Genomic DNA, 12832 nt, shown 5'->3' with positions numbered 1-12832 from the left:
ACGCGTTGATGACGCGTGCGTGTGGCCTTGAATTCTACAAATGCTCATTTCTTCATGAATTCTCCACTTTGCATGCTTTTCTCTTCACTTCTTCCATCCAATACTTGCCTTATAAATTTGAAATCACTCAACAAACATATCAAGGCATCGAATGGAATTAAGTGAATTAAATTTAGCTATTTAAAGGCCTAAAAAGCATGTTTTTACTCTTAAGAACAAATTAGGAAGAATTCACGAAACCATGCTATTTCATTGAATAAATGTGGGATAAGTTGGTAAAATCTCCTAAACAGCACAAGATAAACCATAAAATTGGGGTTTATCACGTAGCCTCTTTGAGTTTAGCGGCACTTAATTACGTTATAGTACGGCGTATCATCAGCAGAGTGACGGCCAGACTGAGGTCACTAATTGTTCCCTTGAGCAATACCTACGTGCTTTCTCTCATTCGCAGCTGCAACAGTGGGTGGCCTTTCTTCCCGGGGCTGAAGTTTGCTATAATAGCTCATTTCACTCTACAATACAGATGGCACTGCATGAGGCATTACACGGTTTTCCCATGAACTTGCCCCCTGGCTACTGCCCTAGTGCGTCCCCTGTGCTAGAAGTCGATCTCTTTTTAAGAACTTGTGAGATATTAAATGATGAGTTGGGTTTCTACCTGCACCAAGCAAGAACTCGCATGAAGAAACAAGCTAACCGGCATCGTCGTGACAAGAAATTCAAAGAGGGGGATTGGGTTTTGCTAAAGTTGAAGCCTTACCATCAAATATCCCTCTTCCATAAGGAGCATCCAAAACTCAGTAGGCGCTTCTTTGGCCCTTTTCTCATCCTACACTGTGTTGGAAAGGTGGTGTACCGCCTCGAGCTTCCGACCGGTAGCACGATTCACCCCATCTTCCATGTCTCCATGTTGAAGGAGTTTCATGGAGAACTACCAGCGGCGACCCCAATGCTGGCTACAGCACCCGCGGCATTTCAACGCGCACCTACGATGATTTTAGGAAGGCGCTTCATCTCAAAAGATGGGAAACAAGTGAAACAAGTCCTCGTGGATTGGGAGCGCTTACCACGGGAGGATACAACTTGGATGGACTTTGACCAGTTGTTGCATATGTTTCCAGAGTTGGACCTTGAGGGCAAGGTCATTGTTGGGGAGGGGATAGCTGATACAAGCACTCCAATAGCTGATACAAGCACTCCAAACTCAGCCCCACAAACTAGTCCAATTGAAGAGATTGCAGAACCTAGAGTTGGATCAACTAAGGAAGCAGGCCCAGTTGGCAACAGAGTGAGAAAGGCCCCAATTGGATAAAGGACTACCATATGAAGAGGTAAATAGGAAGCATTGTAAAGGAAGCTAAAGGAGTTAGTTAGGAATGGAATATTCAGGAAGGGGTTATATTATAATGGAGAAAATAGAATAAGGGTAGAACAGAATAACAACTTGAGAGTGAGGAGTCCAATTTTCCTAGACTCGAAGTAAGGAAAAGTGTGACCATCATATCTTTGCATTTTCTAAATCTTTCAATACATATTTTCACAGATTTCTTTATTCAATTATTGTTGCATCATAATTCTATTGCTAAGCTAACATGACACATACACTTATTCACACCTGCAAGATGGTATGCTAACTTAAAACAACAAGTATTAGTGAAGAGATTTGGATGCTTCTGAAAAAGGTAGCTTGGGATTACCTTGTTGAGGGTTATTTTAAGCTTAGTAACACTCGGTGACACAGATGAGATACCTGAAGGTTATTTTTATAGTAGTCGGTGATAAAAAGAAAATGGAGAATGGTTGAGGTTAAAGTTGAAATTGAGGTTGAGGTTAATTTTTGTTGTGCTGTGTAGGAGTTTAGATTTGCATAACCATATTAATTTACAGCATTAACTAATACTTATATACACCCTCTTTTTTTCAGTTAAAAACTCACTATTCTAATTTTTTTATTATTTATAAATATTTTTAGCTACGAACATCTAAATATTCATAATATAATCTCGCTCGTATTTTTTCTTACCCTTATTTAAAAGGTCCTGACTCCTGAGCAGTAACTCTGTTTTTTTTTTTTTTCTGAAAATGGTAACTGTATGTTATTTTATTTTGAAGTGAAAACCTATCCACAGCTAGCTGAGTGGTGAGGGACACAATTCTAGAATATTCACACATACATAAGCAAGACGGGATATTTCAATATACAAAATAAATAAACAAATAAAATTACATTTTTTTTTGTGCAATTAATTGATAAATATGTTACAATTGAAGCAAATAATCACATAAAATAAGTTTGAAATTATCTCAAATAAATAAAATTTTTAAAATTTAAAAAATAACACATTTTTAAAATAATATATAGGCTCATTATATTGATATGTTTGTGTGATAGATGTTAAATAAAATAAAATAAATAACTAGTTTTAATCTTAAAACACTAAAATATTCTCAACCAACTAATAATAATAATAATAATAATAATAATAATAATAATAATAATAATAATAATAATAATAATAATAATAATAATAATAATAATACATTCTACAAATATTAACTAAATTATAAAATAATAAGAGACTTTTTAAATAAATAAAATAAATATAACATTTATCAATTTATATAAATATAAGAGTATTTATATTTTTACAATATATATATATATATATATATATATATATATATATTGATCCGTATCGCACAAATCGATCTGACGTTATACCATACATAAACCAAGTCAAACTCGTTTGCATCAACCAAACAAGATACGCGCTATACTTCGATTAAAATTTCAGGATTTTTGGAGTCACAACGGCGGCACTCGTTCAAGCATAAATAGGCTAATACGTGTAACACACAATAGTTACACACAATCACAACATATACACACAAAACTTGGATTAGTTTCATTAGTATTATTAATCACGAACTGACTTTGGCATCGGAATTTTTTTTGCAGGTTTTTCACACCGCCCAGACGAGGAAGGAATCACGGTGCAGCACTCAGGAGAAGGATGTTATCAGCGCTCTTCCAGCTGTCACCGATCTATACCTCGGAACCCAGTTCTAGACAGGAAAATTTGGCACTCATCGTGGGGCACAAATTTTTTCAAGTTAACCCCCACATACACTCTACTCTATTATTTTTTGCAGGATCATGACTGACAACGCCGTGCCTCAAACCCCTCTGACTAATGACGAGCTGGTGGCTATGAATGCTACCCTCCTGGCTGAGGTCAAGCGAATGGCTGACCTTTTGGAAGCATCCCAAAATGGGAAGTCCAACACGGACAACCCTAAGAGCGCGACCCCAAATGGTACGCGACTTCAAGACTCGAGTTCCCAGGAGGTCACCCCACCAAAAGAAAAACTGACGATAGATAATCCCTTTTCGGAAGAAATCTTCAAGTTCCAAATGCCAAAAAACTTCGTTTTGCCTACAGCGCTCAAGCCATATGAAGGGTTTGGAGATCCCCATGTCCATATTAAAAAGTTTCAATCCATGATGTTCTTTAACGGTGCCTCTGACCCTATACTCTGTCGATCTTTTTCAACCTTTTTAGATGGTCTTACTTTACTTTGATTTTCTAAGATTCCTGCAGGTTCAATCTCTTGCTTCGAAGAATTGGCAAGATCCTTCATTGACCACTTCAAGACCATCAAACAACAATCAATCTATCAATTCATATATTTTTAGAAAACAGCAAAAGTGCAATCAAAATAAGCAACAAAACATGTTGCAATGACATACGAGGTCATAAGTCGTTCTTTACAGAAAATGTTCGCATAAACAAAACTAAAGTCTAACTGTCAAACCCATACAAAATATAAACTAAAATCAAAAGTCATTTATCAACTGCATCTACAGTCTCATCCTAGGCCTCACGCTCAGGTTCATCATCAACCAATTGTCCATTTACCATAATCTTTGTGACATCAAAGCGACTGACATCTAGATCAGGAGCAAACACACCAACTTAACCTATAGCATGGTTAAACCCTGCAGCAAATAATTCCAAACCTTCCTTTTCGAGTTCTCGGATCCGAGACGCCGACTTGCCTTTCTCAACGTCGACTTCCTTTAGCTACTCTTGAAGAGATCGGATCTGTTCTTGCAGAGTACTAACTTCATTCTCCATGTCCTTCATCCTCTTAGTTAGATTGATGATGACCTCATCCCTCTCAGCATTTGACTTCTCAAGCTTGTTAACCTTATCTGCTTCCTTCTTTTCCTCAAACCCCCAGCATCTCAGTGCAGCGACCAACACAGAGTAACCTAGTAGCCATAACCTACAAACAACTCAAGTTCAATTAGCTAATTGAAAAAGGAAACAAATACAAGCGATGAGGAAACTTACTTGCATATATTGCCCAATGATCTCTTTACCAATAGTCCTCAGTAGTTGGACATCTTGGGTGTTTTGCGTAACCCTATATGCCAAGGCGGCAAAGGGAAACTGATCACTCCAAACAGATTCAGCACTACTACCAGAGACAAATCCATGCAAACACATCTGTTTCTTCACACCACTTCTAACCCTAGAACTAAAAACCAAGTTAACACCAAACAGAACCTCAACCGACCCTTCAGGTTCATGGCTTTTTCTTTTTTCACCTCGAGGGTGAGTAGTAAACTGAGCGGCATCAACATTGGACTCCTTAACAACCTTATTCACTGAGACCTCCTTCCCCTCCTTCTTCTTCTCCAAAAATGACCTCATTTTCGCCGAGGATAAACTCGGAACTCTTCCTCCCACGATAAACAGAGTACATCAACATAGGCAACAATGTAACAAACCAAAACAAAACTATCAAATCCCTTACCAATATATCCTTTCAAACCTTCAGGATCATTTTCAAATTTCAAAACGTTGTCAATACGCAAAAGTTTCCCACAAGAGAAACAGTCAACATAATCCAAAAACAGGTCCTCTTCATCAGACCTACTCACTGCTTCCAGAATCTGCATAGGTTCAGGACACCAGTAAAAGGGAAAGTATTCTCCTAATTCTGAATCTAAGAAGAACGGATATTCCGTCTCACGAGAACGAACCTTCGCAAATATCTCTTTGAAACTCTTAAATGATGATTTATATAACATAAAGATGGAGCGACCAGGAAAACTACTTAAGTTTATCCATAGGCCTTTACGGACCCCTTTCGCTTGGAAAAGTGAGAAGAAAATATCCAGTGTAAGAGCAATTTCCAGGAAATGCATTATACACTCAAAAGCACACAGAAACGCCCAAGAATTTGGGTGCAACTGTGATGGAGCACAGTTAAGCTATGTTAACACTGAACACTCAAATTAAGAAAAGGGAAGTTTCACACCCAGTTCAGTAAACAAACCGGTATAAACATAAAAATAAGTCCAATCCCCCCTCTTTTCACAAACCCTGTCCTATGCATTGCAGGAAAACAGCTCGATGCCTATACCAAACCCACCCCGAACCCAGTTCACAGTATTAAAAATACACAAACTCTTTTCACTTTGGAGAAGGGAAGTACGACACTTAACATCCGCATGCACCCATTCGTATAAGTCGTCTTTTACCTTCATTACTTTATCCTCTGGTTTCTTCATGGTGAAAAATTCAGGAAAAACGCAGAAAAGAAATAAAAAAAACTAACCTTTTGTTGTCATCCTCCTAGACTTAGTATATTGTCCCAGCAAAAGTAAACTGAAGAGTGCCAATGTAAAACACTAGCAAGGAAGTAAAACAACCCGACCAAATCTTGGCCATCAGATCAAGAAAACTGTTTAGATAGCCAAAATCCTAGCGGTCATGATTATCTCAAAAAAATACCCCACTATCATTTAATGCAAAACGTGCCTTAGTGGGTTCTAAGGACCATAAACGTACAATAACCATTAAATGTCAACAGTAGCTGTTACCAATGGGTCGGCAGCAATCTAAGTTTGGGGGTTCAGATATAAGTAAAATAGGCGTAACATCGGAGATTCAGACAAAAAAGCTCAACTTGCTTCCGACATTAGCAAGTCAAATTTGGGAGTTGTGATCCGTACCGCACAAATCAGTCCGACATTATACCATACATAAACCAAGTCAAACTCGTTTGCATCAACCAAACAAGATACACGCTATATTTCGATTAAAATCCCAAGATTCACGAAGTCACAATGGCAGCACTCATTCAAGAATAAATAGACTACTACAAGTAACCTAACACACAACAGTTACACACAATCACATCATATACACACAAAGTTCGGATTAGTTGTCATTAATATTATTAATCACAAACTGCCTTTAACATTGGAATTCTTTTGGCAGGTTCTTCACACCGCCCAGACGAGAAAGAAATTATAGTTTAGCACTCAGAAGAAAGACATTATTAGCGCTTTTTTAACTGTCGCCGACCTATATCTCAAAACCAGTTTTAGACAGCAACATATTTTTTTTGGTAATTAATTTTAATATATAAATATAAATAATATTTATGTTGTTCGTAATATAAATATAGTTTAATCACTTATCTCTTTTATGTTATAAATGAGATAATCATAACCAGATATATGTATTGTATCCCTATCTCAGATCGAAATTAAATTTTTATTTTATTTATTTAAAAAAAATCCAAAAGAATAACCACGGAGGAAAATATCAAAATAATCTTCAATTAATTAGGACGATAATAAGACCAGGTTCGGTCCCCTCTTCGTTACTTACTAATCTGTGACTGAGTGAAGGAATCACTGAGCATAGTTCAGTCTCCACCACCCAATGGCAGCAGACGGCACCGCCACCGCCACTCGCCCAGTCAAAATCATCGCTGGCGCTGATGACTTCGGCACGCCTCTCAAAGACGCTCTAGTCTCCCACCTCCGCTCCCGTAACATTGAAGTCGAAGATCTCGGAACTTCCTCTTACTACTCCGCCGGAGCCGAGGTCGGCCGCCTCGTCTCCGAATCCTCCTCATCCTCGGCCGTCGATGTCCGCGGTCTCGTAGCGTGCGGCACCGGCGCCGGCGTCTCCATCTTCGCCAACAAATTCCCTGGTGTGTTTGCCGCAACATGTCTCACCCCTGCCGACGCGATCAACGCCCGATCCATCAACAACTCCAACGTCCTTGCGGTCTCCGGAAAGTCCACTACACCGGAATCCGCCATTGAGATCGTCGAGACGTGGCTCAAAACTCCGTTCAAGTCCCCTTGCCCGGCAAACGACAACAAACCTTGGCCGGAGGAGATCCAGTCGTTCCTGGACAACTCGCTCAAGGAAATGCCGGAAATCGGGAAAACTGGAACGGTGCAGGACACGTGCGCGGTTTGTTGTCTGGTGAAGAATCGGGAACTGAATCCGATCGATATAATTCCGGGCGGGTCGATGAAGATCCTGAGGGAGAGTCCGACGTCAGCGTTCGTTAGGTTCAAGGCGGGAAGCGTGGAGCCGGCGCACCACCACACATTCGGGCATGACCTGGTGGTGATTGAAGGGAAGAAGAGCGTTTGGAATCTGACGAAGGAGGAGAGATACGATCTGACGGTTGGGGATTACCTGTTCACTCCAGCCGGTGATGTTCATCGGGTTAAGTATTATGAGGACACCGAGTTCTTCATCAAGTGGGATGGCCACTGGGATATGTTCTTTGATGAGGATCTTGAGACTGCTAAGAACGCCATTGAGAAGGAGTTAGCCAAGTGAAATTAAATTCACACTTCAAGTTGCTCTTTGCTGTGGATGATGATGTATCATGTATGTATTAGTGTTTATATGGATTACATGAACTTTTGTATGAATAATCTGTCGAGTGGTATGGATTTTATCTTTGCAGGGATGTTGATGTTGAATCCTTTACTAAGGTTCATGAATTCATTGTGTGTGTGTTTGATCCCAAATTCGTATCCTTTCCTTTATTCTCTGTTTACCCATTCTCTGGGGTTATCGCCAATAAATTACTCGTCTTGATATAACGAGAAATTGCGTTTAATTTAATGTAAACTTTATAGTAGCAGAACACATACCCAAGGAACGCTCCCTTTGCCTTGTCAATTTTGAGTTGTATTGTGCTGATTTGTGCAATTAGATAGTGATTGGTGATATCTTATGCACACATCACACTTAATTAACTCTTCTTTAAAGCAAAGCGAAGATATGAAAATCAAAATGAATGGCAAATCGAAGCTTATATAGCTGAAACATCCAATTTATGTGTGCCAAGTAAAATCAGTGCTAGACTGCTAGGAAATGGACGCTATTGATGTCTTTCAATCAAAAATAAAAGGGGGCAAATTTTTTCTGAGTTCAAAGAGCCTACTTGATAAGGCCTTCTAACAATGCTCTCAATAGATGAGATTATATACTTTGTCTTCATTAGTGCGTGGATCAGACATTAACTTGCTTAATAACGCCTCATTGTAATCATTCTCGTCAAAAAATCCCTTAAAATTTCATGCACAAAAGCCTGTGTAGTTTCCGTGTAGAAAAAGGCTATTTATAAAGAATATGTTCCAACAGCATACACGACCAAATCCGGGAAGAGATCACCGAATTTAAGAGCAGAGCAGTTTCAAGACAAAAAGAAAAGACATTATTTTCGATTCAGATGAATAGGTGATGAAATAATTCTCTATAAATAGTGTATATATTCTTTAGAATTGATCCTACTGGTAATTTGTACAACTAATAACATCAAATTGTAAGATTGAACCTTTTCATTGTGACAGTCCGGCATTACTTACATTGGTTGCAGCTAGAAGAATACACACCTTGCAGATTGAGTAGAAAGACAATATAAGTTCATAACATTGATCTTTATGCATAATTACCGTCAATGATACTCAATCCACAAATTCTGCTCGTAATCCCATTGCTCGCACATATGCAAGCAGATCAGAATTCACAAAGGTCGCAACAGTGGGTAATCTTCAAGTAACTCCCGTTCTGATAGGGTGTCATTTTCATTCTGTGGGGTCCATAACACCTCAACTGCCTGTATACAACCATATAATTATATCATGTTAAAGAACATATTAATGAAATCTGTAAAGGATACTATCAAAATATCTTAGCTCTTACTAATAATTTGCTAGATGGAATCGATCCAAGTTTTTGTAAAGCTTCCTTCAAGTCTTTACCACCATTGATGGTAGGAAGTTTATGTTCTCCTTCAGCAGCTGCCAAAATTGTTATCTGTGGTATATAAGCAAATGGGTTAGCAAAAAGACATAAGAACTGACCCCATGGAGCTTCAGCCTTCCTAGTTTAGAGAAACACTAGAGGGAAAAGTTGCAACCAGATGACACCTATATACACTCAAAATGTAAACGTTAAAACAAATTGTTTCTTTATCTTCTCTTTCCTTTTCCATAAACAGAAATGCAGAGCTTAAATTCAAAATTTCCTAAATAAACACATATTACATCTACCAACAGTTTGAACGAGTTTAGTTCACTTCCATTCTTATTTTTTTTGGTAAACAGGGGGGGGGGGGGGGTTGAACCCAGGGACATGGGAAAGGGGATACCTAATCTAACATCCGACACCAACTGAGCTAGCCTCAGTTGCCCACTTCCGTTCCTATTGAATGAAGGTGAGATGTAAGCCAATTAATGTAGACCGATATCATTTACAAGAAAGAGACACTATGATTAAAAAGTGAGATCAGTAACCACCAAAGCTGGGGACAACATGAAGGAATCATTAGTCATTACAACCACACAATTATCAAGAGAGGTAAAGGAAGAACCAAAGTTTCAACTCTCAACTAGAACTTACAGTCTATAGTCGTTCTTAATGCATATGTTACAGTAAGAAGCAATTAAAACATCATAATTATCCAACAAGTGGTGACCCGTGACCACACTGAAGTATGCCATGTTTACCACCAAACACCACCATAGAACCAGTGGTTTCTAAAAAACACCAATGAAAATAATTTAAGTCGTTACAATATGGTTTGATTATGCTGCCTTGGTTTCAAAATTATTTAGTAACAGAAATAAAGAACAGTAAAATGCATCAAATTAACTGCTTTGTATGCTGCAATACAAAATTTTGAATCACAAATTAAGCAACTAGTTATGAAAGTAAATGTTACCACTATGTACTCATTGCTAAAACCATTTGCTCTCTGGCTTCTTGAGCTTTGCCTTTTTATGTTATTCACATTGACAAGTGTCTCTTCATCAAATTTTCCTCGTTCTTCAATTGAAAGTTGATTGAAACGTTTCTCCCCATCTTCTATACCCCGCTTTACATCCACCTGCAGTTGTGTAAGGAAATCTATGTTAAAATCAGTTGCAGTTTGGTCTACTGCTACTGCAACAGATGTTCAAGCTTCAAGCTAAGATCAATTTTGGGTATAATTGAACACGAGTAAGGTTGAAAAGGATTTTTTAGGGGGTTGTATGATGAGATCAAAAAATAAATAATTTATTAAGTGAAAAAATAATGTACTCCGAAAGGTATTAGATCAATACAATCAACTCAACACGCATGTGGAGACCCCCAAAAAAACATCTCTTTTATGCTAAAAAAAGGTAGCACAACTAACAGAACAATAGAACTTAGTTGTTTGCATTAATATCAAGATAGCAATGCAGTATATTAGACATAAAAGTCACTTACAGCTGAGTATGCTGAAATACAGTAATCAGGATGTCGAAGCAAAGCTAGAGTGGTCTCTGTAAAGAAAATCAGATAGAAAAGTACATTAGAATAGAAAGATCATATAGCCATCTTGATGTATGTTACACCACATAACAAACGCAGAAAGATGATCAGAGAGTCACCATAAGGTACATTACATATGAAATCATAGGAGTGACCCAAATTTTGAAATAGTTACGGATTTAGCAAAGTTCATAATCATAAGTTCTAGTGCTAAGAAGAGGGGAAACTAAAATTATATAACACTCGTTTTCACTAAAATAAGCCATCAATCCTTTGTCAGAGCATATTTCTTTGAAAAACAATATATACAAGATACTAATCATGTTCACATGATAGGTAAACCAGATATACCATAATCACCTGTGCTACAAAACAAATAAAACACAAGTGACGAAAAAAATCCCATATTAAGGAGCCTCACCTGTCAATACAAAACGCAAACCTTCAGGAGTTGATGTATCAGCAACTTCTGCAATCCTATTCAAATCCCTCTGAAGCGTGCGACCCATCCCCAACAATCCAACCTGAAGGAACAACTCCTCCATTAATATTTACCAAAGATTTAAGAATCATTAATGAAATCACACTTCAAGAGAAAGCTGACAAACAAGCATTGTCAGATACTAATTCAAATAACAGTCTTTCACGCACACACTTTGGTTGAGAAATCCAAAAACTAGCCTAAATCAAAGAAAAATTTCAACTATCAATTATCAAACGTCAAGACATAAGTAGGAGAGTAATATTTTAGATCTAATCTACTTATGAACACAGTTCGTGTATTCCAATTAATTTAACCTGAGCAGTATCGCCTATCAAGGGGGAAATATAAAACTCTTAGTACTATTTTCTTTTTTCACCCATTCATACTAATCAAGTTGAGACGTAGCTTAAGAGAAACAAGTGGCAAACCATTTGAACGAATCATTCGCCAAGGAAAATCACTTATACCAATACCTACAATCAACTAAGTAAGCAACAATAAACCAAAGTGCCAATAATTAATCTCACATAAAATGAATAATCCTTGGACAAAACAACTCTTTATAGAGTCAATTACAAAAGGCAAACCACTTCAGCCATACACACACGACCCTTTGGGTTCAGAAATCTAAACCAACAATGTAACGATGCATTGGTAAGAGATAATAAGCAAACTCCCAAGCCTAAGCCTATATCAAGTCATACTTTCCATTGGCAGAAAAAACAAGAAGCAATGTTATATTATTATCCATGGCAATGCCAGCAAAAGAAAACAAAACGAAAGCGCCAACACTTTGTGTTCACGTAATTCATGTGAGCAACTTGACCAAACCTGAAGCTTGAGCACGGTCATTTTCTCAGCTGCGGTGAGTACACTACCCTCTGACCGTTCGGAAAGAAATCCAGAGACCAAAATGAAGGCAACGAAACCAGCAAATATGAGGAACAAGCTAGAGCCTGCACCCACCCCAACGGCGGGTCCAACGTAAATCCCGCCACCGCCAAAACCGAAGGGAGAAGGTGCGTAATAGGGCGCAGAGTAAGAGAAGCCCGGCGTAGGTGCCGAAGTTCTAGGCACAGAGTAACTTCTCGACGATGAAGAAGAAGAAGAAGAACGTGAAGAGAAGGAAGAACCACCTATTCGACCCCCAGATGCGGCCAAAGCAGAAGCGTTGGGGTCGTACATTAGAAGCAGCCCCATCAACACGGCGGCTATGGCGGGTTTCCGCAACGCGGTCAAGGTGTTTGATAAAGTGTCTAAGAGAACATCGAAAGGAGATTTGGAGGAGGAGGTGTTTTGGTTGTGGTTGTGATTGTGATTTGGGGAGAAGAAACATTTGAGGGTGTATGAGGGAGAGTGTGGGGGTTTGGTGTAGAGGATTGGAGAGAGCTTAGGGGGTTTAGTGAGGAAGCTGGTGCGGTGATTCCATTTGAAGGAGGTGACGGGACTGGCTTCGAGTATGAGAGTTGTGGGCATGGTTATGGATTGTTGGCCTCTATTGAAGTGAATTAATGGATCGTTTTATTGTTTCTGAAGATGATTAAGAAATGGAAAGGAGGTTTGGAGAAAGACGGTTATGTGAATGGGATGGAGGAGGGAGAAGTGGGGGCGTTATTCGGCCAGCTAGGCAGTAATGGGCCATGCCTTCTGAGCCTCATCTTATCATTCATTCATTCTCCAGATTTCCTAAAATCTTTGTCATTATCAA

General features: G+C 38.6%; 3 protein-coding genes across 3 annotated transcripts; 1 reads left to right on the top strand and 2 right to left on the bottom strand.

Annotated features, from left to right (window-relative positions):
• Nucleotides 1-4151: 4151 nt before the first annotated feature.
• On the bottom strand, nucleotides 4152-4832 carry LOC110263181 (uncharacterized). Its single transcript, XM_021104083.2, has 2 exons — nucleotides 4362-4832; nucleotides 4152-4293 (listed from the first exon to the last, which is right to left on the bottom strand). Exons 1-2 carry the CDS (start codon nucleotides 4722-4724, stop codon nucleotides 4237-4239), a joined length of 420 nt encoding a protein of 139 aa, XP_020959742.1. The 5' UTR covers nucleotides 4725-4832; the 3' UTR covers nucleotides 4152-4236.
• Nucleotides 4833-6459: 1627 nt separating this feature from the next.
• DRT102 (DNA-damage-repair/toleration protein DRT102) lies at nucleotides 6460-7864 on the top strand. Its single transcript, XM_016349965.3, has one exon. It carries the CDS (start codon nucleotides 6750-6752, stop codon nucleotides 7668-7670), a length of 921 nt encoding a protein of 306 aa, XP_016205451.1. The 5' UTR covers nucleotides 6460-6749; the 3' UTR covers nucleotides 7671-7864.
• Nucleotides 7865-8533: 669 nt separating this feature from the next.
• On the bottom strand, nucleotides 8534-12832 carry LOC107645837 (myelin-associated oligodendrocyte basic protein). The gene is made up of 6 exons (XM_016349963.3): nucleotides 11956-12832; nucleotides 11062-11164; nucleotides 10596-10651; nucleotides 10066-10230; nucleotides 9045-9158; nucleotides 8534-8958 (listed from the first exon to the last, which is right to left on the bottom strand). The coding sequence occupies exons 1-6, from the start codon at nucleotides 12598-12600 to the stop codon at nucleotides 8866-8868; spliced, it is 1176 nt and encodes a 391-aa protein (XP_016205449.1). The 5' UTR covers nucleotides 12601-12832; the 3' UTR covers nucleotides 8534-8865.

Source organism: Arachis ipaensis, chromosome B6 (genome assembly GCF_059453495.1).
Source record: "Arachis ipaensis isolate K30076 ecotype BB chromosome B6, ASM5945349v1, whole genome shotgun sequence".
In the NCBI taxonomy this organism is placed as follows: Eukaryota; Viridiplantae; Streptophyta; class Magnoliopsida; order Fabales; family Fabaceae; genus Arachis; species Arachis ipaensis.
This window is presented reverse-complemented; position numbering and strand designations above follow the sequence as displayed.

Excerpts from the sequence above, each read along its gene's own strand:
- DRT102 (XM_016349965.3), top strand. The coding sequence starts at position 6,750 with ATGGCAGCAGACGGCACCGCCACCGCCACTCGCCCAGTCAAAATCATC.
- LOC110263181 (XM_021104083.2), bottom strand. The coding sequence starts at position 4,724 with ATGAGGTCATTTTTGGAGAAGAAGAAGGAGGGGAAGGAGGTCTCAGTG. Across the intron at positions 4,294-4,361 it reads TCATTGGGCAATATATGCAA|GTTATGGCTACTAGGTTACT; the intron begins GTAAGTTTCCTC and ends AGTTGTTTGTAG.
- LOC107645837 (XM_016349963.3), bottom strand. The coding sequence starts at position 12,600 with ATGCCCACAACTCTCATACTCGAAGCCAGTCCCGTCACCTCCTTCAAA. Across the intron at positions 11,165-11,955 it reads TGACCGTGCTCAAGCTTCAG|GTTGGATTGTTGGGGATGGG; the intron begins GTTTGGTCAAGT and ends TTGTTCCTTCAG. Across the intron at positions 10,652-11,061 it reads TTTGCGTTTTGTATTGACAG|AGACCACTCTAGCTTTGCTT; the intron begins GTGAGGCTCCTT and ends TTTTCTTTACAG.